The 27,535-nt window shown below is 33.0% G+C and overlaps 2 protein-coding genes across 2 annotated transcripts; both read left to right on the forward strand.

The window, feature by feature from the left end:
* The first annotated feature begins 5,167 nt into the window (after nt 1-5,167).
* LOC145604608 (putative transcription factor GLK1) lies at nt 5,168-12,977 on the forward strand. Its single transcript, XM_081660509.1, has 5 exons — nt 5,168-6,169; nt 6,437-6,577; nt 7,420-7,770; nt 11,411-11,533; nt 12,458-12,977. The coding sequence occupies exons 1-5, from the start codon at nt 5,579-5,581 to the stop codon at nt 12,605-12,607; spliced, it is 1,356 nt and encodes a 451-aa protein (XP_081516635.1). The 5' UTR covers nt 5,168-5,578; the 3' UTR covers nt 12,608-12,977.
* Nucleotides 12,978-20,671: 7,694 nt separating this feature from the next.
* Nucleotides 20,672-23,291, forward strand: LOC145603760 (small ribosomal subunit protein eS8-like). Its single transcript, XM_081659744.1, has 5 exons — nt 20,672-20,798; nt 20,925-20,997; nt 21,770-22,106; nt 22,573-22,739; nt 23,116-23,291. The coding sequence occupies exons 1-5, from the start codon at nt 20,795-20,797 to the stop codon at nt 23,189-23,191; spliced, it is 657 nt and encodes a 218-aa protein (XP_081515870.1). The 5' UTR covers nt 20,672-20,794; the 3' UTR covers nt 23,192-23,291.
* Nucleotides 23,292-27,535: the final 4,244 nt, after the last annotated feature.

Genomic DNA, 27,535 nt, shown 5'->3' on the forward strand with positions numbered 1-27,535 from the left:
TGGATTTCCCTGAATAGCTCCAGCATCCAATGGAACAGTAACCCGTGAAACCCTAGGTACTGTTTCATTGGATTTCTGCAGAAAACTGGGTAGAACAGCTTGATGATTCAATTCGAGGGCTTCAAGTTCAGCTCTAGTAATCTTACCAGCAGCAGAAGAAGGATTCACCAGATGAGAGGGAGGTGTAACCAGTTCATCCATATCAGACTCCTCAGGAATCGAGGAAATATTCGCAAGATAACCATCAGCATTAATCTGATTCAAACCAGAATTCAATGAAGTCAATGATGCTAAGTTTGAGGGTTGAGGAGTAGTTGCTTGCTTCTTCTTCTTAGCCATATCAATCAAACCGAGTGAAAAAACCAGCTCAGAAAATCGCCATGGAAGAGAGAAAAGTCAAGCCACTAAATGCATCTATTTAACTTTTCAAATGGCTAATATTAAATTAACGTGCATGTTGATGTTGTTAGTTGATTTTGTTTGTAGGATTTGCAGATGCAAAAATTTATCCTAGTTTTGAATATTTTGGGTATGACGACTTGAAGGTTAATTTGCATAGAAGGCAATCCTTGGAGAAGAAAGACGATACGGATAGGGTGTCCCCCGGAGGGCCGAATACTCATCATCACTCACTACCACCTGCATTGTACTAAATACTGTAAATTTATGCATTATTTTCTCTGTACTTGTTTAGATCAATCGGAGAATAAGGGCCTGTTCTCTTACGTTGAAATTCTGTTCAGTTCAGTTCAGCTGAGTTCAGTTCAGTTCAGTTCAGTTCAGTTCAGCTCCTAATTTCCTTCTCTTATAAAATATTCATTTCAGTTCAGTTCAGTTCAGTTCAGCTGAGTTCAGTTCAGTTCAGTTCAGTTCAGTTCAGCTGAGTTCAGTCAATGAGAACAGGCCCTAAGTCATATATAAGTTGAAACTAGTTCGTTGTAAGATGGTGCTCTAATTGATTTACATATAAATTTAGCAGGCTATGATACTCCGTATAAAATAAGCAAAATTGGTCTCAACAACATGAGCTTTTAACAAGGTGCAAGTAGCATCATGAATTTTGACTATTAGCATAACAACATCAACTTCTTCATCGGGTGCACAAATTATCATAAATAAAATTCAGCACCGGAGGTTTTGTTGAAGATGCCAAATCTTTAATATTTTATTAACTTTTTTGCAAATTTTGATATCATATTTAGTCTTTAAGGTCCAAATTTACCCAAGACCTTAACCAAAGTATTTTCTAACACACCATTGATACGTTTTTGGTAAAAAAAATTACGAATTTTGATCACTAAAATAACCCCTACAGACTAAAATTATCTTGAAACACTGTTTGATCATTTTTCACAAATGAAAATTGAGACACGTAATCCAAGATGATTTTATATAATAATAAAATATTAAAGATACCTTGTCTTCGATAAAATCTTTAGTATCGAGTTTCATTTATGTTATTTTGTGTACCCGATGCAAAAGTTTGTGTTGTTATAGCTACTAGTCAAAGTTCATGCTGCTATGTATGTGCACCTTGTTAAAAATTCGTGTTGTTGAAGCCAAATTGTCAGACTCTCATGGATTTCAAATTTGAAAAACATTTTCATTTATCTGACTTAATCAATGGCTAATAAACAGCGCATGTAATACATGCCTTCACCTTTTATCTTTAAATTTTACTTGTATCATTGTATGTATGGGTCGTACTTGGGTGATCGACTGGTGCTATTGCATTTTGCATATACCCCAAAAAATAAGGTACTTTGTCACGCGAATAAAATGGTGTTTAAACATGTATTACTGTAACTCGAATATAACACTTTGAGCTACTTTGCAGGTTGATTACGCTATTCCATTCACTACTTAAAATTATTAAAAATAAGAAAAAGCTTTTAGGCAACAAGGCTCATCTTAAAGTATTAAGATATTTTATTTACATTTCACTTATTTTGTTTGAACTTATTTAAATTTATTTTGGTGTAAAGGCTTTATTCTATTTAAATTTATCTGATCTCTTTATATCGATTTGAACTTTGTTTGTTTGAAATAAGTCAAAACAAGTTAAACAGTTTATATATCAAGGTTTCATATCAGTCATGCTCGCTCCTTAAGCTTTAACACCTTACGAGTTATGACTACCTTCTAAGTTCTAACTCAATGTTATAATTATTTACATGCCTATTCTCTTGTGAGTCTACCAAGTCATCCAGTAAGTTTTCAATCATATCATCCCATTACGGATTTTAAATATTGTTTTTTTTTAAAAAAAAAAAAAAAAAAAAAAAAACACGACAGCCTTTGAAATAGGCTTCTTAGGTTGATTCAAAGGTTCTTCATATGAATCTTAATTTTTGTAGCAGAACAATGATACTCCATGTCCAAACTCTTTGAAAAAATCAGAGTAAATTAACAACAAATGTAATAAGTGTAATACAAATAAGAACTAAGTCCTTCAAAAAAAAAAAAAAAAAACTATGAAAGCAGCTTCACGATCCTGTAGCATCGTTATTATTGTTGCCGGCTATTAATGTCAATAAATCTAAATCCACTAAAGTACATATACGAGTATATTTTTTTTTATCCATTTTTATTTTTCTTATTTAGTCCCGTTCACTTCACCTTATTTTTGTCGAATTGAAATTATATTTGCTAATCTTAAATTATTTTTACTGAACTGAAATGATTTTTTATTGATTTTCTGTTGTATTGCTTGTTCAAGGTTACTAATTTATTACTAAACTGTGCTTATTTTTACTAAACTGAAATTATTAATACTGAACTGAAATTAAATTTACTGAATTTTATTCTATTAAGGTGAAGTAAAGAGAGTCTTACGATTAACTTTATGATATGTTAGTTTTTTTACAAAATCCCATTTAACTTATATGCATCTTTATATTTATCTATTTATATTTTGATTTTAGTTTTTAAAAAGCCAAATTTCATCGGTGTTAAATTAAATGCCCCATTTTATTAAGTACATATGTCAAGAGCTTTCTTTACGTTGAGCTAACCCAGCGGGTCGACTTCCTATCAATAGGGAACTAGGAGCCAAGGTAGGATTTCTAACTTGACCTCTTCCATTTTTTGCACCCTTCTAGCCTTTAAGTACAAATTGCTACCTCCGTTACATGTTATTTGCAACGATTAGACATTTTACTTTACGTCAAATCGTTGCAAATAACATGTAACATGATATAGGACAATAAGAGAGCCACCCCAAAAGCTAGCTCAAGGGGAGGAGAGCCCATTGTCCTATATAAATCCCACATCAATCCCCCATATGACCGATGTGGGACTCAAGTCCCGTACCTTGCAATGGATAGTCCTTTAACATTCAGCCCTCCTTAAAGAACCAACATCCTCGTTGGTCACGGCCACGTTTGGTCACGGCTGGCTTCATCCAGGCCACCAACTCTGTGGGCCACCACTCCGAGGTTGGCTCTTTAAAGGACCGATGTCCTCGTTGGTCACGGCCACGTTTGGTCACGGCCATGTTTGGCCACGGTTGGTTTCTTCCAAGCCACCAACTCCATGGGCCACCAACTCCGTGGGCCACCACTTTGAGGTCGGCTCTAATACCATTGATATAGGACAATAGGAGAGCCACCCAAAAGCTAGCTCAAGGGGAGGAGAGCTCATTGTCCTACATAAATTCCACATCAATCCCCCATATGACCGATGTGATGAGACTCAAGTCCCATACCTTGCAATGGATAGTCCTATAACATAACGTACGGAGTTAGTATAAGTTTAATCAATAGTATCTTTAACTATAAATAAGTACTTTGTATGATAAAAGTTATATAATACAAGTTAAAAAAAAATTCTAATTAGCATCCATGCATATAATTATGTTTAAATTCATTTTAATAATCCAAATTTTGCCTAATTTATTTTAAAGATTCCAACATTCGATTATTTTGTAATAATCTCAAACGTCACCTGCTTGTGTTTTTAACAATCCCAAATCAGTCAACTAAAGTCAATAACTTGTTATTCTAAGTTGCCAGACATGTGATAGGTCGTAAGTAGTCCAAAAAATAAATAAATAAAAAGGAAAATAATAAATTCAAGCCACCCCTTCCCTAGCCCGCCCCACGGTTCTACTCCCAAAACCACCCTTCCCCCTGCTACACCACCGAAAACGTCCCCTTTCCCCAACTCCACTCTTGTAACCACCCATGCCCTTCCCTGACTCCACCTCAGCTCCAAAACAACCCATGATCAAACCCCCGTCCCCGAAATCACCACCCTCAATACCATAATCGTCAACCAAAACCATCGCCCCGAAACCGCCCCCCTTCCCTCCTACACCCCCGAAACCAGCCATATCTCAAACCCCAACTACCGAATTAAAAACCACCTCTCCTCCCTCCCGGCCCTCACCCCCAAAACCCAAACCCCCCACCTTTTCTATTCTCCATGTACCTGAAGCGCAAATAAAATTGGGTTAATTTTAGGGAAGGTTTCGGGGGGGTGGGGGGGGAGGGAGAGAGGTCGAAAATGTGGAGTTGGGGAACATAGAGGGTGGTTCGGGTTGGGGGTGGGGAAGGGGGTTGCAACCAACGTTGGTGGCGGGTTGCTTTTGTTTTTATTTTTTTGATTTTTTATATTTTATTGAACCAATTAACATGCGACACGTGGGAAAATTTAATTTTTTTAAAACCTTTTCTTCAGGCTACTACTATTGGGATTGAAGAAAGAAAACGCGGGTCAACAAGTGAAAGTTGGAATTATTGCAGAATACTCGAAATTTGAGATTATTTGAAGTAAAATCGGGTAAAATTAGGATTGTTACAATGATTTTTCTAATTTTACAAGTATAAACATTAATTAAAGTGGTATATATTAATAGTGCAAGTGATCACAAATTGGGACATTATTTATTATTTATAAAGAGAGAGTTGCAGATTTTGAAACATATAAGGAATGATTTTTATTTTTTACCATACCTATTACTTGTATAAATCTTCTTCGTACCACACACATTCTTTAACATGTAAAAACAGGTGTGAGTAGTGTGTGACGTTACTCTAAACTTTGAAGGGCCACTTGAAGATTTTAATAAATGTAAGAAAATAGCAGTCCACAAGTCTAATAGTACCAAATTAAACACTGATATATATCAAAGCCAAAACAAAGACATAAATACAAAATCTTAAAAAGAGATTTTGAATAAACCTCTAACTCACAAATTGTGGCCATCATCCATTTTCCTTCGCACAAACTCACTCCCCTTCTTTGTCTACTCTCCTTCCTCTCACCATCATTACCAATTGACACTCCGTCGATTTCTTCATCTCCTTCTTCGTCCTCCTTACCATCGAAAACCTTATAATCATGTCGTCAATGTTCAATTAAATATACTTCGTACGTAATATTATTTCTGGTATTTAATATACATCCTATAACATACATAAATTAAACCGTCACATATAATTTAATTGTAACCCTACACATATTTTATTATATCTTCGAATATATTATTATTATATTGTTTATTATTATTAGTTAACCTTATCTAGATTAATTATTATCCTTCTAGGGTTAGTAAGTGGCCTAGGGAGGCTTTGTAATGCTTGCAGTATCACCCCTAAGGAGTAACAAAGATGGCAATAACAAAGGAGGTACGATGGAGGCGAATTTCTCGATGGGAACGGACGATTTCCCGGACTTCTCCGGTACAAATCTGCTCGATAGCATCGATTTTGATGAGTTGTTTATGGGCATGCACGATGGTGATGTGCTGCCGGATCTTGAATTGGATCCGGAGTCGATATTGGGAGACTTCTCCATTAGTACCGGGGAAGACGAATCATCCGAGTTTAATAACTCGTCGTCAGCTATGTCTGTTGAGAACATTATTAGTCCTAATGATGATGGTAACATAGCTTCATTTGAGGCTAGTTATGAAGGTAACTATGATGTTGTTAGTGAAGTACTTGAGACGTCGATGGAGGGTATTGATAAAGACGATGATGGTCGTGGATTGAAGACACCGGGAAAGGAGGGGATCGAGGTAAAGAAGGACGATGTTAAGTCGGAGTCTACAACAACAACGATTTCATCATCGAAAGAGAGTATTAACACGAAGAAATCATCGTCATCGAGTTCAAAATCCGGGGCTAATAATAACAACAATCATCAAGGGAAACGAAAAACAAAGGTACTAAATGAGTACATGTGTAATAATTATGTATGTATTAGTACAAAATAAATAGCCAACATAGCTTATCTTGAATTTATTACACTGGCTATATACTGTCGATCTTTTCAAAATAATAGTTCACGGGACTATAATTTTGAAAAGTCACACACATAATTTGGATTATTCTGAAATAATTGACAGTTGGGATTATTATGAAAGTAACGAACTATAACTCTTAATTAATCACTAATTAGAAGCATTGCATAAATCAATGATTGCTATTAGGTGGATTGGACGCCGGAACTTCATAGAAGATTCGTGCAAGCAGTGGAGCAACTAGGAGTTGATAAGGCAGTCCCTTCGAGGATTTTAGAGCTTATGGGAATAGATTGTCTTACTCGCCACAACATAGCCAGCCATTTACAGGTTCTTATTTTTCAATATTTCGTGTATTTTATCAATTTCTACTTAGCAATATTTTTCAATAATTCAAACTTTACAGAGTATTCACATTAATTGATGGCAACATGTAAAAAAAAAAAAAAAGTTAGTATAAAGCATAATGGTCCAAAGTTGGAATTTATAAAACCAAAATTTCATTTTACTGTATTGTTATTGAATGCTAACATTTGTAAGATTATTTGATTGATTCAACTGGAATTTTCTTAGTATTCTATATGGGTGTCTAGGTGATTTTACTTTTGATGAATGGAACAAAATATTAGCAATTATTATCTTGTCATATTGCTCATATACTTCCATTTTTGTTCTTGATATTTGTGCAAAATTTTAATTGTTAATGAAAAATTTCAATTCAATTTGTACTTTATAGGATATACTTGACCTTGTTGTAAATGAAAAACTAGCTCTATTCATACACATGGCTATATACAAGAAAATATGAAGTGAATTTTATATAAAACCTAACTAGCAATAATATGATTATAACTTACAGAATTAGGGTTCCATTTAGTTTTGGGTTGTTATTATTTTATAAGTATCTTAGTTAAACATCAATAGTCACAAAATTCTCTAATCAATCACTTTTATATTTAAATTCAATCACTTTTATTTTTACAAAGAAACTATGAAATTTATATTACTATAACAAAGTCAATGTTTATGTAATTATATTACAACCAAGTCACATCTTTATTTATCCAATTGTATATTATTCTAGTTATCTATTTGTATTTGTCAAAAAAAAAAAAAAAATTATCTATTTGTAACAATCTAAAAAATTAAATCAATGTATGCATGATTCTCAGAAATATCGATCACATCGGAAGCACTTGCTAGCTAGGGAGGCCGAGGCAGCGAGTTGGACCCAAAAACGACAAATGTATGGTGTCGCGATGGGAGGTGGTGGCAAAGGTGGTGCAAATATTAGCCCATGGTATCCACCAACAATGGGTTTCCCACCGATGACAACGACTATGCACCCGCCTTTTAGGCCACTACATGTATGGGGTCATCCAACCATGAATCCTCAAGCAAGGTTGCATTTGTGGCCTAAACAAGTTGCTCCTCCAACTACGCCGCTACCACCAACATGGGCACCTCCTCCACATCCACCGCCGCCTGCGGATCCATCATTTTGGCACTCAGCCCACCAACGTGTAAGCTCCTATTATACTTTTTTTTTTTTTTTTTTTTAAAGAAAAAATTTATGATACATGCATAGACCTTATCATTTGTTTTACCCTATAAATTTAAATAATTTTTTTTTTTGTTATATAAAACAATTCAATGGAAAAAACGGAGGTTTCAAACTATCTATATGAGAATATATTTGCTTTTAGAAAACAAAAAAAAAAATATGAGTAAATTTTAAGAGCATGGAGAGGGCTACATGCCTATATTGGCATGTCATATTACAATACATTATCTAAAAATTAAATTAATTATAATACAAAGAATGGAGTTTGATGTTAAAAATATTCTTTAGAAGACAAGAGAAAAAAAAAAGGAGTAAATTTTGATTATCATAAAGTTATTTAAATATTTAATCTACATATTACAAGAAAAAACAATTATAAAAAATATATAATCCACTTAAAAGACTAGAAGAGGTTTTATATGAAAATCATTTTTTTTTTTTTTGAAACCTTATATGAAAATCAATTGATGATAATAAGAATAACTCCTCTAGGTTATAAGGTGGTATTTTACTCTTTTTTCACCAATGTGGAAAACTTAGATGTGTATAACAAAATAATTTTAAACGTTAGAAAATCTTTTAAACAAATTTAAAATAAGATATTTTAATAATACGCTAAACATTTATAAGTTTTTAAAATCATGTTCTAATACAAATCATTGAGCCCCCAGTAAGCTGAAAAAATCTTGTAAATTCATGTTCGATAAAGTAAGGTAAAATTAAATAGGAGAGGAGAATATGTTACTTGATTTGATCAAATTTGCTTTATAATTAAATTTTGATGTACAAAATTTAGAACACTGAATATACAATAATTATTATTTTTATTATTATCGTTATAAGAATTAAGATATCAAAAACATACTTGGCTAAGCACAGGTCCGGCCATAATGGAAGAGTGTGTGAGTAATAAAGTTTTTTAGGAACTTTATATGACACTTAGTACTATACTAACTCACATCACATGTACAAAGTTATATACTTAAAAAAAAATGTATTATTTGCATACTCCTTTATAACTAAAAGGTTCTATATGTGAAGAAACTATATCAAGCATGTGTTATTAGAAATTTTAATTTATACAAATAGATCAAAGATATTGTAAATCACACATAGTTTATCTGCTTTCAAAAATAACACGAAAAAGCTAACTAGAAGTCAATGGAGCATCATTATGTTGTTTCACTATAGGTTACTCTAAACAATGCAAATTAATATAGATCCATTATTTGTAGATAGTAATTTCTCCCTTGATAAATTAAGGTTGAGTCTTAAAAGAAAATCTTCCAAATAACTTTGTATGCCTTTCTTCTCCAAACAAAAAAAAAAAAAAAAAAAAAAAAAAAAAAAAGAAGAAAGTGGAATAATATCCAGTTCCAATAATGTGTTAGAATAAATCCAAGTCTCGTGTGGGAGTCTCTATCATTGTCCCTCAACCTAAAACGGCATATTGAATTGCTGTGTGTGTTGACCCCATCACCGCCCTGCTATCCACGCCACCAACAGTAACAAGACTAACACCTCATCCATCACTTTTTTTTATATATATATATATATATATATATATATATATATATATATATATATATATATATATATATATATATATATATATATATATAAATAAATGTAATAACCGAAAATGTTTACTTTAGCCATCGGTAAATAACCGTTTTCTTCTTGTATTTTATCGATGGGTTTTGTATACAACGGGCATATAAATGTGCTTGTCAACATGTTAATTTTAGCGACCGGTTAATATAGAAATTAGGTTTAATAAGAAATATAATAAAGTAAGAGTGTGGAATGTTAAAAGATGAGATTGTGTGATAAAAAAAGTACTCCATAATGTAAATTAGGATAGAAAGGACGAGAAAAATATGACTATTGTAGGTTTGAAGGAGTTAGATAGTACGTAATAGAGATAAGCCAAGATTAAAGAAAGTAAAATAAGCAGAACAAAAAGTAACAAGTTAAAATTAAAAGTGAGTACAACAAAAAAGAACGAAGGGAGAACATTATTATAATAGTAAGTAGCATGTACTTCCTTCTCTGTCTCCTTATAATTATTCACTCTTTCTCCTGATATATCTAATTAGAAGATTCTTAAATTGAGACAACTGCATGAGCATACCCTTTTTTTTTTTAAATGAAATACGAGTATTTATGCAAAAATTAATTCAAGCTAAAATTATTTTGTTTGATTATATGTAAGTCTTATTTGAGATTGTTTCAAAAAAAAAAAAAAAAAAAAAAAAAAAAAAAAAAAAGACTTATTTGAGATTAAGGAAAAAGTTTCACATTTTGTAGTTTGAAAAAAGTATAAATATCTAATACGAAGTACAAAGTATGAAAAGTCCCGTTTGGTAGGATGTAAAACATTTTCAGATGAAAATAATTTTTCATGGAAAACCATTTACATTATTGGAAAATTCATTTTTATGAAGTTTTTTTGTTGTTTGGTTGCATGTAAAATGATTTTCCAATTAAAGCATTTTTCATTGTTTAGTTAAATGTTTTCCCCCCACTTGTGATGGAAAATGTTTTCCATTTTCCTTTTAAATTGGGAAATGTTTTCAATAAGGTGGAAAATGATTTTTCACCCCAAATTTTACATTTTAATGTTTTACACCAAACCAAACAATGTAAAGTGGGAAAACACTTTTCAGTGAAAATGTTTTATGCCGTACCAAGTAGAGCAATATAAAAATAAATGCACATTAAATCATTCACATCTTTCGTATTTAATTAAAAACTAGATGAAGCCCGTGCGATGCACAGTTTGTTTTTTAATGAGCTAAAATTTGTTATATATTTAGATAAAATTCCTAATATTAAAAGATAATATTTAATATTTAATTAATTTGAACTTAAAAATCTCATTCGCCAATTTTGCTTACGTGTCATTTGAATTTTTTAATTCTAAAAGAAATTATTAATCTCTTATTTAATTGGCTACTACTAAGATCTATAATCCTACATGGCGCGCTGAGAAAATTAGATCCTACATACGTGGCTATCTAAAAACTCGGGAAAAAACTTCTCTTAAAATATATATTAGATTTTCTCATTTATTTTACTTTTGCTTCATAAGTTTTTAACATATTCAATTTTTTTATATCATCGCTTAACAAGCATATACTTCGTATATCTCATACTCTCATCTAGTTTTTATTTTGAAATTGACAATTTTTTTTTTTTTGTACTAACCTTAACTTCCCTCTTATTCTATAATATTTACACCTACTTTTTTTTTGAAACCATATTTACACCTACTTATCTTTATATGAGATCTGAAAATGAAAAGATGATAAATTATGTTGTGCATAATAGTAAACAAAATGGTTATTTTCAAATTTTGTTTACATGCAGGCTTAATATATACAAACAAAAAGTCAATTTTAACTAAATGGTCCCGATTTTTCAACCACAATATATAAGATTTTTTTTTTAAATAACATAGATTATTTAGCATATTGTTTGAATATTCAACATTATTCTATGGATTATTCTCGTACAAGCTGTATTATATATAGGCAAATGTAATTTGTATGATGTTAATATTTGAAAGAAATAAATTAACCCATTTTTGTACGCAGAGAGTCGGAGTAGCACCAGTGCAAGGGATTCCGCCACACACCATGTACAGACCAGATCAACAAGGCCTCCGGCCACCGCCAGCCGCGCAGTCTGGGCCCCACTCTTCATTTGACCTTCATCCGGTGTGCATCTATATCATTATTTTTTGCTTACACCTTAATATAGAATGATGTCCACGTTAAATGTTAAAACATGAATATATCAAAATTCCTTAATAACGCGATCCAAATAAGCAAAAAGAAACTGGCCTTTTTTAACAACATAAAACCAAGAATTCAATTAGTTGTTACTATAGGGTTTAAATGAATCAACATGTTCAAGTAAGTACACCAGTGACAATATGATAATTGGTGTTAGTGTATGTAAGTAGTCATGATATTATACACCATATTACACGTATAGGCCATGTTCTCTTCACCATAAAAAAAAAATATTATTAAGTAAAAGTAAGTTCAGTTAAGTAAAATTAAGTTCTGTTCAGTAACAAATAATTTCAGTTCAGTAATCAGTTTTCTTAAAGAAGAATTATAATAGAAAATCAGTAAAAATAATTTCAGTTCAGCAAAAATAATTTCAGTTCAGTATATTTAATTTAAGTTCAGTAAAAATAATTTAAGTTCAGCAAATATAATTTTGTTTCAGTTAAATAGTTTCAATTCAACAAAAATAAGGTGAAGAGAACGGGACCTTATTCCATTAGAAATATTTCTAAATGATTGATGAATTATGTACAATGTTATGGTTTGGTCAGTGTCCAAAAAAAAATTCTCAGTCTTTTCAACCCAAACGTTTTAAGTTTTTTTCTATGCTCAACTTATATGTAAAGTGAACTTGAATTTAAATATTGACAATACTATACTAACGTACTTGTACTCCGTAGTCCGTTCTACTAATAAATGTTTGCATCTCTACTTCTATGTATAAACTAAATTATGTAAATCATTAATTATAGAATTGTTTGTTGATTTTGCCTATGAGCCTTTAAATCAATTTATCATGTTAGTCACTCTAACAAGTGTTGTTGTTTACATGATAAATTTAAACAGTCAAAGGAAAGCATAGATTCAGCCATTGGAGACGTTTTAGCAAAACCGTGGCTGCCGCTTCCCATAGGCTTAAAACCTCCATCCATGGATAGTGTCATGGTGGAACTTCAACGACAAGGCATTCCGAAGATACCACCTTCTTGTGCATGAACTAGATCAAATATATAATCGCAACACCTTCCTTTTTCGTTCAATGATGTACGTACGTACGAAGGTGTTTTATTTCAAGTTCGCAAAAGAAACGAACACAACAAAAATACCCCCAATTTGACGACATATCATATATGCTAGTAGATGATCTCTATCTATCTATGAGCACATGCTCCTCTTTTTTTTTTTACATGCATTACCCTAAATCAGTTGTCACTTTCTACGTAGGCAGCATCTTTATTTGGTTCATCCGTGCAACAACTGATTAAATGGTTTGTGTGTTGCAACAAATTGTTTTGTGGACTCTCCATTGTATCTGTATGAGTATTATTTGTGAATAAATTTTGTAATATTATGAGGCATTTGCATATCTCACTGGATTATCTTAGCTTTGTCCTTCTAGTTTGTAGTGCATTTTTTTGCTCTTCAGTCTTTATTATCTCTCTATAAAAGGACAATGTAATCGGCATCCTCAGTATGTATGGCTGTATGCAATAATAAATATATGGACACATATGTTGGAAGTTCTTGATGTTAAACAAAGAAAGTCACATTAATGATTAATTGTGTGTGGCTGTTGAGATTGCTCTTAATAGCCGGTAATTATGCTCCCTTGAATTACCCTTTTATTAGCTCTTTTAATGGCTAGTTAATGTTGATTAAGTATGGCATTTATGCCTTTAATGGCTGATGGTTTTACCCATTGTTGTTGGCTTCCTTTTCACACCTTCCTATGCTTTATAAGCTATGCTCCAACCTCTTAAAACATACATACATATATTCATGTTTCTTTGCTTCCATAAGACACACAAAAATCAGCTATCTTTTACCCTCTCTAAATTTATCCCTTCGGTTTTTGGGCAAGTATTCTGGTTCCAGTCGGGTTTGTGAGTGCACACAAATTCCGGCGCTGTGCTTATCCTGGAGGGCGACCGCTTGATGTCTACTGCACCCGGGTAGCGCGGAATCGTCTTTTAGGTCAGTGGTTTACCACGACGCGGCAATTATCAATTGGTCTACACAACATTGAGATAAGTACTTTCGTTTAATTTGCTTATCTACTAACAATCTAAAAGACGAATGATATAATTTCTAAATATTTGAATTTTTGATATGTGAAATTTAGACAATGTTGTGATTTGATTTATTCTGATTATTAAGATATTTTAGTCAAGAATATATCTTTGTATATATTTCGGTTACTTGATTATAGCCTAGAATATTTTTGTTGTTGCCTAAAATGTAGCTATGTTAGTAGCCTGTGATAAGCTTGGTAGATTGCATATATTGTCAATAGTGCAAAGGATATCACTCACGGAATATAATTCTAATATGGTATCCGTTAGTTATGATGTGGTTTTGTTTGGAGCAATCTTTTGTTGTGTATGTGATTAGTCATATTACTATTGTAATGATGAATGATTTCATGGAATTTATTAAATTGATGTTTATACATTACCGTGAGAAGGCCTATAATGTGAATGTATTATGGAAAGTTTGGTTTTGATTTCACCGTCTCGACTTTTCTCAAAAAAGTTTTCCGTGAACTGATCCCATAATTTGTTTCCTTAATTTACTCAATGGATACTTAAACTAGGAAATGAATTATCCTAGGCTATAAACTAGGAATTGTTATAATTGTGATTTGTGATCTATTACTCCGTATTGTTTTTATATGTTGGCTATGTGTCTTATAAGCTTTAGTTTATTTGTACATGGTTTTGCCTAATTTTAATTAGTGGGTAATTTTGTGTTTTCAATAATTTATTGCATTTGTGCAATATCATGCTTGATATTTTTCGATTCTTATATGTATGAGTTGGTTTTTCAAGTTGATGCATTGTCTAATGGGAAATATTGTTATCATTAACTTGTTATTTTACACGCTCAAGTTGATTGAGTTACACGATATTTTAGAATCTTTGTTTTGTATTGGGCTTAATGTTCTCATATTTTGCATCTCTTAATTGGATTGATTTTGTTTACATATGTTATCGTGTGTATCCTAAACTTTGATTTGCATATTGGTTTAGTCCAATTACAAAGATTTATCTTCTTTGTAGTTATTATTTTCTAATACCTTTTCAAAAATTCTTGAGATAAATTTTAGGACTAGGTTCTTACTCGCGGATTTTCGGGAGCAGTCCCAAAGATGACCCCCGATCAAAGGTCATCCTTGGTCGGTTTGGGCTGAAATTTTGGGAGTATGTTTGGGACACATGAGGCTTATTTTTCAACGGTTGGATTCTCACTATCTGCTCAGATTAGGGAGTTATGATGACATCTTAAGGCCCTTATTTACAACAAGGATGGTTGGACATCTCATAGAGGTTTCACACATGTCACTTGATTTAATTCAAGGGAGGTTCATTCTAAACCAAGTCTCATGTTATTATGTTTATCATTTGGTTTAATCCCTAGTAATCATCTTAACAGATATATGCTTTTGTGAGTATTGACAAAGAATGTTCAATTTGTCAACTAAATATTTGTTGAATGATTAATAGAAAGTAAAAGTTATAATTTCGATATTTATGAGTATGACTTTATATTGCATATAATCAGTTACCTTTAATTTGTTGGTTTTACATTTTGTGGAGTAACTTGTTATTCAGTAGGATGCTTTTGAGCAATGTTTTAACATTTTTTTTTGAGGTGCATGTATGTACTCCGGGTACTACTTTTATCATGATTCATGTATGTGTTGAGTATGGAGTTGAGATGTACTATATATGTCAATTGCTTGAATCCATGATATGAAATACTCGTATTTAGAAGCTTTGTTCATAACTCATTTGATTCATTACCTTATTTTTCGGTATTTCATTAACATGTGTAAAATATATAATTCTCAAACTAGTTGAGTTTTGTAAAGGGAAATTATGTGATAATCTTTCTGCAAGGATATTATATGACTTTCTCTTTGGAGAATTTTCAAGTGAAGTTTTTTTGGGAATTAGACTACATTTTTTCAATTTTTATGATGACACATGTTACCGCCTATGACTCTTTATTGTGTTATAGTTCTTTATGAATATTGCATGAATAATTTGTAAATGCCTTGAATTTTATATGGTGGCTTGGGAGTTAATATTTTGAGGTGTTGTTGAATTATTATCTTTGATTAATTCAATGTTTCAAATATCTCTGCTCTTGTCCACTTTATATGTTATTATACCCAGTGTTATGACATAGTTGTGGTTTTTTTTTTCCCAACCATGTATTTGTTTATGCTCTATTTTGGTATTTGAACCTTGTCCTTTCATGTGGGGGTTCATGTTTTATAAACTTATGCGTTTTCTTTATAAGAAATCTATGTTAATAAAGACCCCATGTGATTTTTGGACGGAGGTTTTTATATCCAAATATTTCATTCATTGAGAATGTGGGTGCATTGGTAAGGGTTTTGAATCGGACTTTGTTGTCCAATGTGGGGGAAGTAATAAAGAATCGGTGTTGGACTCAAAGTCTTGCTTAGTTTTTGCTTGATAAATTGCATATCCTAATTGATTCTTTATTGAATAAATTGTATTTGAGCATATATGTGTATTATTACTATGTTTCAAGTGGTTGGATATCCAAGCTGGATTACTTGAATCTAGTAGGAATGAGTGACATTAATGTTAGAATTTTATATTGTTTAATGCAAAGCCTAAAAGTGGTTAATTGAGCTAGAGATGGTTTATGATTGAGTTTTCCTTACAAGTTTGTTTTGGTATCTCTATGTCTTTAGAGTATTAACTTTAAATTAGTGGAATATCATGAGTGATTGTTTTCATGGAAGAAGTCCTTGATTATGAGTTAGGTTATGTCTAACTATGTGTAGAATTCTACAATCTTTTCCTTAGGATTGTAATGCTTGATGTTTCTTCTATGGATTTTGTTGTTAATACATTTGAGTTTTGCTGAAAGTTTTTAAGGCTAAACTTGTGATTTAGATGAGTCATTGCTCAGATAAGTTTTTTTTAATTTATTAATTATATGGGAGAAATTTGTGTCCGTTTAGTAGTCTTATGTTTCTTGGGAACTATTCTTAATCTGACATTGCTTTTTATGTAAGTAGATTAAGCAAGTATACTCTTAACTCGAGCAATGATCATTAGATAGTTTTGAGAAGGATGCATAAGTACTTGAAAAGTACAAAAGATAAGAGTTTGCACTATTGCAAGAATTTTCCATGAGGTCTTGATGTTCGACAATGATTTCAAACTCAAGTGGTTATGTTTGCACCACTAAGTGGTGGAGCTATGTTTTGGAAATTGTGCAAAGCAACCTTGTTTTGCTATGTTTGTTTTGGAATAATCTAAATTTATTGCTCTTGAATTGACAGGTTATTATGAGGCAAGATGGTCAAGAGTATATGGCTCTTATGAGCAAATGTGCTTGCAAATATCCCATTGTAGGGGAATTCGTTGTGATTTGCAAGTTGAAGTTACTTTTGATTGAACCATGCCTATAATGGTTGATGTCAGAGATAAATTGTCGAATAGGGTGATATCACTAGACTAGAAAAAGTCTAAAAGGAATGTTACGGATCCGTTAACTAATAAAGGCCTTGTACAAAACTAGTTTTGGTAACATCGGAAGGGATGGGACTAAAGCCCAAAGTATGAATTACAAGTAATCAACTCCTACTCATCATGAGTTCAAAGGGGAACATTATGGAATAATTCGGAAGCACAAAATTTTATTTTGTCCATCCCTAGATGTTTGATGTGTGCTTGCTACAAATGGAAAGAGGTTGAGCATATGGCTCTTAATGAACCCATATCCATATTTTTGGTGGTGTGATGTAGCTCACACTTGATGGGATTCACCTACTTAGGTGTGGAAGTGTGGCCGCTTCCTATGAGTATTGGGTGGGCTAATACTCTAGAGCACCTATGAGCATCCAGGCTGGACGTATGGCCAGTATAATGCGTCACTTTTATTCGCGGAATTTCAGAATATTATACATGTTCAATTGTGTGGCTCAATGTGACGGGTCCCTAACTCCCTATTAAGTTCAAGACGAAGGTCACTTGGTAGGTGAGGGATCATAGCTTGATGTCCACTATGTGTTAATTCAAGTCGCGAGACATTGACACTTATGCAATTGTTTTGTTTTGCCCAAAACCAATTTTCTTTCTTTCTTTTCACATCTTCGAACCTGTGGGGGATTGTTGGAAGTTCTTGATGTTAAACAAAGAAAGTCACATTAATGATTAATTGTGTGTGGCTGTTGAGATTGCTCTTAATAGCCGGTAATTATGCTCCCTTGAATTACCCTTTTATTAGCTCTTTTAATGGCTAGTTAATGTTGATTAAGTATGGCATTTATGCCTTTAATGGCTGATGGTTTTACCCATTGTTGTTGGCTTCCTTTTCACACCTTCCTATGCTTTATAAGCTATGCTCCAACCTCTTAAAACATACATACATATATTCATGTTTCTTTGCTTCCATAAGACACACAAAAATCAGCTATCTTTTACCCTCTCTAAATTTATCCCTTCGGTTTTTGGGCAAGTATTCTGGTTCCAGTCGGGTTTGTGAGTGCACACAAATTCCGGCGCTGTGCTTATCCTGGAGGGCGACCGCTTGATGTCTACTGCACCCGGGTAGCGCGGAATCGTCTTTTAGGTCAGTGGTTTACCACGACGCGGCAATTATCAATTGGTCTACACAACATTGAGATAAGTACTTTCGTTTAATTTGCTTATCTACTAACAACATATGCACTAGGCCGTGAATAATGTTTATGCTCTTGGATTGGAACTTTTACTAATTTAACTCTATCTACATGTGTGTAGGTGTCGAACTGTCGATGAGATTAGTTTGTCTTAGCATTTATATATAAATATGCTTGATAACATAAGCCGTTTCTGATAAAGAGCTTTTTGAAAAGCTTTTAGCTTATATATTAACACTATTATTAGATGTTTGACCATTTTTTACCATTTTTAAAAGTTAATTTTGGTGTTTAGTAAATATTTTCTTAAAAGAGCTTTTTCGGATAAAAAGCTCTTTTAGAAAAGCTCATTATAAGAGCTTTTTGAACAATTAGGTTTTTGAGTATTAAATACAATTAGGAAAAGCTTTTTTTTTTTTTTTTTTTTTTTGAGTATTATAAGAGATTATAAGACCATTTTTATTATTATTATTTTTTTTTTTTAATTTTTGAGAAGAAATAAAGTATGATAGTTGGGAGAAGAGAGAATATGAAATTATTAAAGTATAATAGTTGGGGTCCCAATAGGAAAAGAAGTTAGTAAAATATTGTGGAAGGTTTCTAAGAAAAGAAAAAAAAAAGCAATAACATGTGGCAATAAAAAAAAAAAAAAAGTGGAGCAAGTAATTAAATATAGAGGGAGTATAGAACATCTTTTTAAACTACGTATAAAAGTGGTGTATTGCAAATCAGTAACTTTTGTGTGTGGCTGACCACGCCGTGTGGCCAGATAACACACGAGTAACTCATGACTAGGTAACCTCTAATCAGGTAACTCATGACCGACCAAGTAACCCTTAATCAAGTAACCCATGACCAACTAATCCCTTACCAACCGAGTAACTCCTAACTAACTAATCCCTTACCAACTGAGTAACCTCTTACCGACCAAGTAACAACTGACTGACTAATCTCTGAACGATCAAGTAACAACTAACTGACCGAGTAACTCCTAACCGACTGTGTAACCCTTGATCAAATATCTTCGACCATTGTTTAAAATAAAGTGACTAGTCGGACGGTGCTGCCAGCCACATACGAAAGTTTGTGATTGTGAATAAATAAAAACGGAGAAAGTACGACCCTTATCAAGTATACTTGGGAGTTGGGCTATAATTATTCGGAACAATACTCCAAAATTTTCGATAAGATTTTTGGGTTGGATCCATTGACAAATATAGTAACACTTAGCCCATTAAACAGAAAACCCAAAAAGTAGCCCATTAAAACGTAGCAAGTAGGATTTGACATAAGCCTTGTTTGATAAAGAGCTTTTCGAAAAGCTTTTAGCTTATATATTGAACACTATTATTAGATGTTTGACCATTTTTAAAAGTTAATTTTGGTGTTTAGTAAATATCTTATTAAAAGAGCTTTTTGGGGTAAAAAACTCTTTTAGAAATAGCTCATTATAAGAGCTTTTTGAACAATTAGGTTTTTGAGTATTAAATACATTTAGAAAAAGCTCTTTTTTTTTAAAAAAAAAAAAAAAAAAAAAAAAGCTCATTATAAGACCACTTTTTTTTTTAATTATTTTTTTAATTTTTGAGAAGAAATAAAGTATGATAGTTGGGAGAATAGAGAATATGAAAATATTAAAGTATTATAGTTGGGGTCCCAATAGGAAAAGAAGTTAGTAAAATATTGTGAAAGGTTTCTAAGAAAAGAAATTAAAAAAAAAAAAGTAATAACATGTGGTCATAAAAAAAAGCGGAGCAAGTAATTAAATATAGAGGGAGTATAGAACATCTTTTTAAACTACGTATAAAAGTGGTGTATTGCAAATCAGTAACTTTTGTGTGTTAGCTGGCCACACGGTGTGGCCAGCTAACACACGAATAACTTCTGACTAGGTAACCTCTTATCAGGTAACTCATGATCGACTGAGTAACTCTTAATCAAGTAACCCATGACCAAGTAACCCCTGACCAAGTAACCCCTGACCGACCGATTAACTCCTAACTAACTAATTACTGACCAACTGAGTAACTTCTTATCGAACAAGTAACAACTGACTGACTGAGTAACCTTTGACCGATCAAGTAAAAACTAACTGACCGAGTAACTCCTGACTGACTGAGTAACCCCTGAACAAATATCATCGACCATTCTTTAAAAAAATAAAGTGACTGGCCGAACGGTGCTGTCAGCTACATAAGAAAGTTTGTGATTGTGAATAAATAAAAACGGAGAAAGTACGACCCTTATCAAGTATACTTGGGAGTCGGGATATAATTATTCGGAACAATACTCCAAAATTTTCGATAAGATTTTTGGGTTGGATCCATTGACAAATATAGTAACACCTAGCCCATTAAACAGAAAACCCAAAAAGTAGCCCATTAAAACGTAGTAAGTAGGGTTTATCTCACTCTTTTCTTCTTCACCCTCTCACTGCCCCCTCCCCCCTTCCCCCCCAACCTCTTCAGGCGAAAGTGCAGAAACCCTAGTTTCTCTGTCCTCTCATCACCGAAAATATGGGTAAATATTCTCAATTTTTCTCTCCTCCATTTCGATTCATTGATTTTCTTCAAGTGTTGCTTTAATGGCGGTTTAATTTGATTTTCATAATTGTTGGGTTTTATTGATTTGGCGTTTTTGTTATAGGTATTTCTCGTGATTCTATGCACAAGAGGCGTGCCACTGGTGGCAAGAAGAAGGCTTGGAGGAAGAAGCGAAAGTATGTTTTCTACTTTTTCTCGATTTTTATTTCTGGGTTTTGATATGAACTTGCAAATCTTCAAGTTTGAAATTCAGGGCTAGATTATATTTCTGTGCAATTGAATGTTTTATATAGTTTGGATTGGTTGATTGATTATGTTATTGTGAGATTTATGTTGATGAAATGAAAGTTGTGTAGTGTGCTGAATTTAGTTTTGGGGAAATTAGTTTAGGATGCTTCAAAGCTTTGAATTTCTGTATTCAAAATATTTGTCATGCTTATCATATACCGATTAGTAGTTTATCGATTTGAATTCTGCATTGTTACTGTGCTTATGAAACCATCCATTGCTGATCAGTCACTCCGTTAGCACACAAATGTAATCATTAGTTATTCAAATGGCTAAATGTGCTGGTTAGAAGGTCCATTTTTGCACACCACACATCTTCGGCTTGTTCAAAATAAATTGCTTGGTGATTGCTTTCGGGAAAGCGTATCCTATTGTTTTAACCTATTTAATCGATTTTACAAATTATGGTGTGCTAATGTAATTGCCTTGTCCTGTCTCACTCTTAGCTATATGATTTATTACTTGCATTGTCATCATCTTTATTTAAATGTTAATGTTTTGTGTTTGTTCATCATAGTGTTGGCAATTGATATTTTGATGTGGTTTTTTCACTTTTTTAATTTTGTTTGTTGATTGTGGTTGATGTGTGTTTGCTAAATTCTTGCATCCCATTTATGTCTTCTACCCATGATTAATGGGATTTGTCTTATCGTGTAAAAGGTACGAGCTCGGAAGACAGCCAGCTAACACTAAGCTGTCAAGCAACAAGACTGTTAGGAGGGTCAGGGTTCGTGGTGGTAATGTCAAGTGGCGTGCACTGAGGTTGGATACCGGTAACTTTTCATGGGGTAGTGAGGCTGTCACTCGCAAGACCCGTCTTCTGGATGTTGTTTACAATGCATCCAACAACGAGTTGGTTAGGACACAGACTTTGGTGAAGAGTGCCATTGTCCAGGTTGATGCTGCACCATTTAAGCAGTGGTATCTCCAGCACTATGGAGTTGAAATTGGACGTAAAAAGAAGGCTGCTGCCGCTGCTGCCAAGAAAGAAACAGAGGTATTTCTATTTTCCCTTTCCTAGTAGATTATTACCGGGCCTCATTTGCTATACTGATTGACCGAGTCCCAAGGTTATTCTAGACTCATTTTTGTGATCTTTTTGCCTAGTGAAGGCTACATTTGCCTTTTATCTTTCTGTGAGAACTTATTCTGACATTTTTATGTACAAGAAACTTGTGATTTATTGTTGTAGTGAAGTTTTGGTGATTTTACAAGGATTTGCCTTTATGAAATAGCGCCTCTTTGCACCATATGTATATAATCCTTTTTTTGAAATGAAGTTATTTATCACTTTATTTAGATGTTTTTTTTTTCCTTTTTAATTTCATTTCTAGCATGAGTGTATTTTTTCCTTGTTTGAGAGTTGAAGCTCTTTGTTTTTGCAAGTGTATTTAGTAACGATCACCTGGTTAGTCTGGTGATAAATTGTGTGTGTGTTGATGTTTTTCTTTTACTGTTTATAGGAGGGTGAGACCACAGAAGAAACAAAAAAGAGCAACCACGTTGCGAGAAAGCTTGAGAAGCGCCAGCAGACTCGTACATTAGACTCTCACATCGAAGAACAGTTCGGTGGTGGTCGTTTGTTGGCCTGCATTTCATCCCGCCCTGGTCAATGTGGCCGTGCTGATGGGTAATCTACTAAACCATTGTTTCATTATATGTAGAAGCATTGAAACCACCTGCCAATCAATAGGGATAGACGTAAGAGATACCAGGGATATATATAATTTGCTAGGATCAAGCTAAAATTTGTCAACTCCCTTAGAAAATGCTCTGAGAGTCTTGAGGCATATTATTTCTATTCTGCAAGGTCTTGCTAGATTAGTTTTCATTACTGTCATCGAGAAGAGTCCCTTAGAAATGCTTTAACCCTGTTCTTGTGTCATGTTTGATCTGAATTTGCACATATAGCTTTCTTTATTCTAGCTGTATATCTTACGAAGTATATAGGCAATTTACCTTTTCTTTGTAACTCATGAATAGAGCATATCTTGTGTCTATGGCAGATATATTTTGGAAGGGAAGGAGCTGGAATTCTACATGAAGAAAATCCAGAAGAAGAAGGGCAAGTCAGCTGCTTAAGTGTTTGCTGTAGAATGTCAGAGTTGAGAGTTTATTTTTACATTTTGATGATTTAGCCCCCAAACGTTTTGGAATTTTTAGCGTGATACTTTCATATTTATATCACCTCTAGCTAAACTCCGGCTCGCATTTTTGACTCCAATGTTCTGTTCCAATGTTTGAGCTATAATTGATATATGAATCTATCATCTATGGATATGGATTTGTTTTCGCAACATCCAAACTCATTTTTTTTTATAGATGACCGGTATTTCATAAGAAATTGTTGTATATCATGAGCAAAAGATGGAGCTAACACGATATCTTACCCCAAACCGTGGTGGAGGGGCAATTCAAAGGATTTGTTTATTCAGGAGAGCATGACAATTAAATTTAGTAGATTAATATCTTTAATTCTTTAGGCTATTCGGATGGATTTGTATAGAAGTTTGCAGTGATATTTTGATGGCTAATATGGTTAGTGCTTTAAAACAACTTTGAAGGATTGAAGTGGGGGTACAAAAAGTTTGTGCTCTCCTCAGCTAGTTTGTCAAGTCGTCACTTTCATAGACTGAAGTGGCTGTACAAGAAGTTTGTGCTCTTCCTCGGCTAGTTTGTTTAGTTCTACATTCACTATCGGCGAGTCAATGTGGCGCTCGATTGGTTCGACGAGTATAAGCTAGAGTGTTATTTATTTTGAAGATCTTCATGGTACTTTGTATCAGGTATCATAATTCATAATACAAAGTACTAACGCAAGGCTATTAGAACATTATTTCCTTTTTACATTATTTTAAAAAAAATAAGGATTCAGAGCTCCCAAAACTGGTTAATTAAATTGAAAATTAAATATAAAGGGCATTATTGGTCAAAGAAAATAATATTCGTAAAGTTTTTCATTGACAACTTCCCTCAAGAATTTCCCTCCACATATACGTTGGTTAATTTGGTTTTGTTGTTATACATTTCTTAGATGATCAGCTTTTGTTTATGTCTAACATATATTTCATTTTTTATTATTTTTGGAGAAAATCTTACATATATTCATTTTAGTCCATTTACATCACAACAAATAAACAATAAATACAATAAAAGGAATTCAGTTGAAATTACATATCTTAGGGCATGAGTAAGAGAAAATCTTTCTTTTTCGAGGCTATTAGTCTTTCTTCTTTGTCGCATCATCATCCCCTCCAATTATAAGAGCATTTGACTGTATATGTATAATTATCTCTTATCCAACATCTCTGGATTTTTTTTTTCCCTTATAAAACTAATTATAAGTTCTAAGCGACTAGACATGTGTCACACCCACAAGCACATTGCTTTTATGACTCAATTCACTAGCTCTATAGCACCAATACATAAGCTATTTTTTCAAAGTTTTGGCAACCTAAACTTATAGATTCTTAATTTTCATGTACTCTTAGATGGAATAGTGGAATAGCTAGTTGCTACCAATATCTCTCCCTTTTTTTTGAATCTTCTTAAGAGTCATCGATCTAATAATAAGTATAAAACACACTAAAGCCCTTAGCAATATAACTCTATATCGTCAATTTAAATTGAAAGATTCAGTGCATATCTACACTAAGAGCCTGTTCATATTTACTGAGCTGAGCTGAACTGAACTAACTGAACTGATTGGAGTTGAAATGAATATTTTATGAGTGAAAGAAATTAGGAGGTGAACTGAACTGATTGGAGCTGAATTGAATTGAACGGAACTAAACTGAACTGAACTGATTAGAGCTGAACTGAACTGAATTGAAATTAAATAAATGTGAACAGGCCCTAACAGTCAGCCATTTAGCCCAACTCAATTAAACAAACATGTGCGGCCGTATGAAATCATACACCACTAGATCATGATTCTAGTTGATATGTACGCATGTCAGCTTAACGACACAATTAGCAAAATCTCTTAAAATAATATGTAAAAGCATGTTAAAAAAATGGATGGTTATGGCTTTGGAAATTAAATTTTGTACTGACATCTCAGTTGGAGCTGCTGACATTCATATATGAACTGTTTGTGCGCATCCATCGCCGTCTTAGCAACTACGTAATTATATATTGGTCTACAACTTAATTAATTAACAATTAGTAGAGTATGTAATAGGTTAGGAATAGCTAATTAGAAGCCATAAGACACCTTGACCTACTTGCATATTTATCCTATCCTCTTTACTTTTTTTTTCCTTCAAAATTCTTTATAGATTCAACTTTATATTCAAAGTGTTATAAAATAAGTGAGTAGGGTTATTGTAAAGCATAACCTAGATTGCAAGAGCCTAGAGAGCTAAGGGTACCTAGGGGCCGGGTTGGAATTTTCAACAATGTGTTTTATGTGTTATGCCATTGAGCTCTCTTACTCTTTGTCTTTTGCAAAAGAGTTCGCCACAAGCTTTCCTTCGCCACTATGGTTCGTGAACGGGCGCACCATGTCTTGTTGTGCCAGACTAATAGCTAGCTCTTCACGAAACGTGACTGTAGGTATGACCCATGTCCAAACTCTATTCACATGTACATATAAGTTCTTGACAACATGTGTAATGTCACACTACTCAATTTTATTATGTGTTTGATATATCAACTTCTAGTTTCTCCTACACAACTTTATTTAAGGTATGTACAATAATGTACGTTTTGTTGGGGTATCAATGGAAATAGTTATAAAGAGTTGCATGTAAGGGGGTATCTAATATAACATTGGAATTGTTACCTAAACTTTGTAAACAAACACTCGGTAACGATAATGGCTTAATTGAATTTGTTTTCAACAGAAAAAAAAAATGTCCATACAAAACATGCTCTAATTTTCCACCTTTCTCCATTAATATGACACATTTTGAGAGTTTATCGTAAATCAAGTTTGTGCATGCGAATTAGGTTCAAAACGAACAGTGTCATTCTAATATGAAGTAAACTGAGTTTGCGACCCAACAAGTTAGATGAACGGGTTCCAACAGGTTTAAGATATATTTTCCAAAAGTTGATATGCTTTTACCCTATTGTTAAATGGAAACAAAGGTTGGTTAGATTAGTTAGATATGTGATCCTACTTATATATGCTTCAAACAAAATTAGTCGGCAAAGCAAAAGAAGTAAATATTCTTAATTAGTTGGTAATTAAAAAGAAAAAGGTTGCACTTGCACTTAAGTTGTCAATTAATGGACCTTTGATTTTGGACCACTTAATTCTCTCCGTGTTGCTGCAGCATTTTTACTAAGTATCGAGTCATATCTTAATTAAGGGCTAATTCAATCATTAATTAATGGATTAATGGTCCCCTTCATCATTGATTACGTTTATGCTCAACTATAGAAAGTATGACGAAAATGACAACTCATTTGACCGTCTAATCTAATCCTAATCCTTGTTATTTATAGAATTATACATGTCAAACCTTATATTATATCATCATATATGTTAATATCTAGTCTGTTTAGCTTTATATAATGTCAAAAGTACTCAAATCTACGCAGCAATTTGCATCTTATATTATAAAAATTATCACTAATTATTTGCACTAAACATAATGTATAATAATCGTCGTATCTTCGTGCTACACGATCGGATTTAGTTTATGTGTGTGTGTATATATAATGTTTACATACCATGCTAAAACATAAGTGTATATAATTGATTCTTGTCTTCCATCTATTGATTAATTAACATAATTTAATTAATTAGTTACTATAATTTGTGTTTAGCTTATTCGAGTTAAGATCGACGATGGCTAAGCAAAGAGTTGTATGCATCATTGTTCTTTTGCTAGTGTTTGTTCTAGGATCGATGATAACGAGTTCTAATGCTCGTGTTTATCGTGATTATTTGCCTACGAAACTAGACACGATTGACATCTACCGTGTGTTTAAGGAACTTGGTTACGATGAGTCTAAGCTCGAATATTTTCGTAGAAGATCCATGGTAGAGGATCAAAGAGACAGAGTTGCACCTGGAGGTCCAGCTGCTCAACATCACTAATTAGTAAGGTATTTACTAATGTCTTTGTTACAATATAAACGTCTCAAACGGTTTTTCAAATAACCTAAAAAGTGTTTCGATTTGAAAAACTACTTTCTTACAAACGAGACGTTTATGTTGAGATGAATAAATAGTCCCTCCATTTGAAATTAATAGTCGTATATATTGTCCTCTTCTCTTCAAATTTGCGGATCTCAAAAGACTTCAACGACTATTTTTTGAAACCCCGAAATTGAAATTGTGGCCAATATATATCTTTTCAATTTTGTTCCTTCAAATATACAAGGGAGAAAAGGGGAGAGGGAGCTACAAGCTGTTCTGTTTTTTTAGAAAACAACTTAGTAGCTCATTGATGCTGGCCAAATTCATGATTA

The sequence above is a fragment of the Chenopodium album genome, chromosome 22, assembly GCF_948465745.1.
Source record: "Chenopodium album chromosome 22, dcCheAlbu1.1, whole genome shotgun sequence".
Lineage (NCBI taxonomy): Eukaryota > Viridiplantae > Streptophyta > Magnoliopsida > Caryophyllales > Amaranthaceae > Chenopodium > Chenopodium album.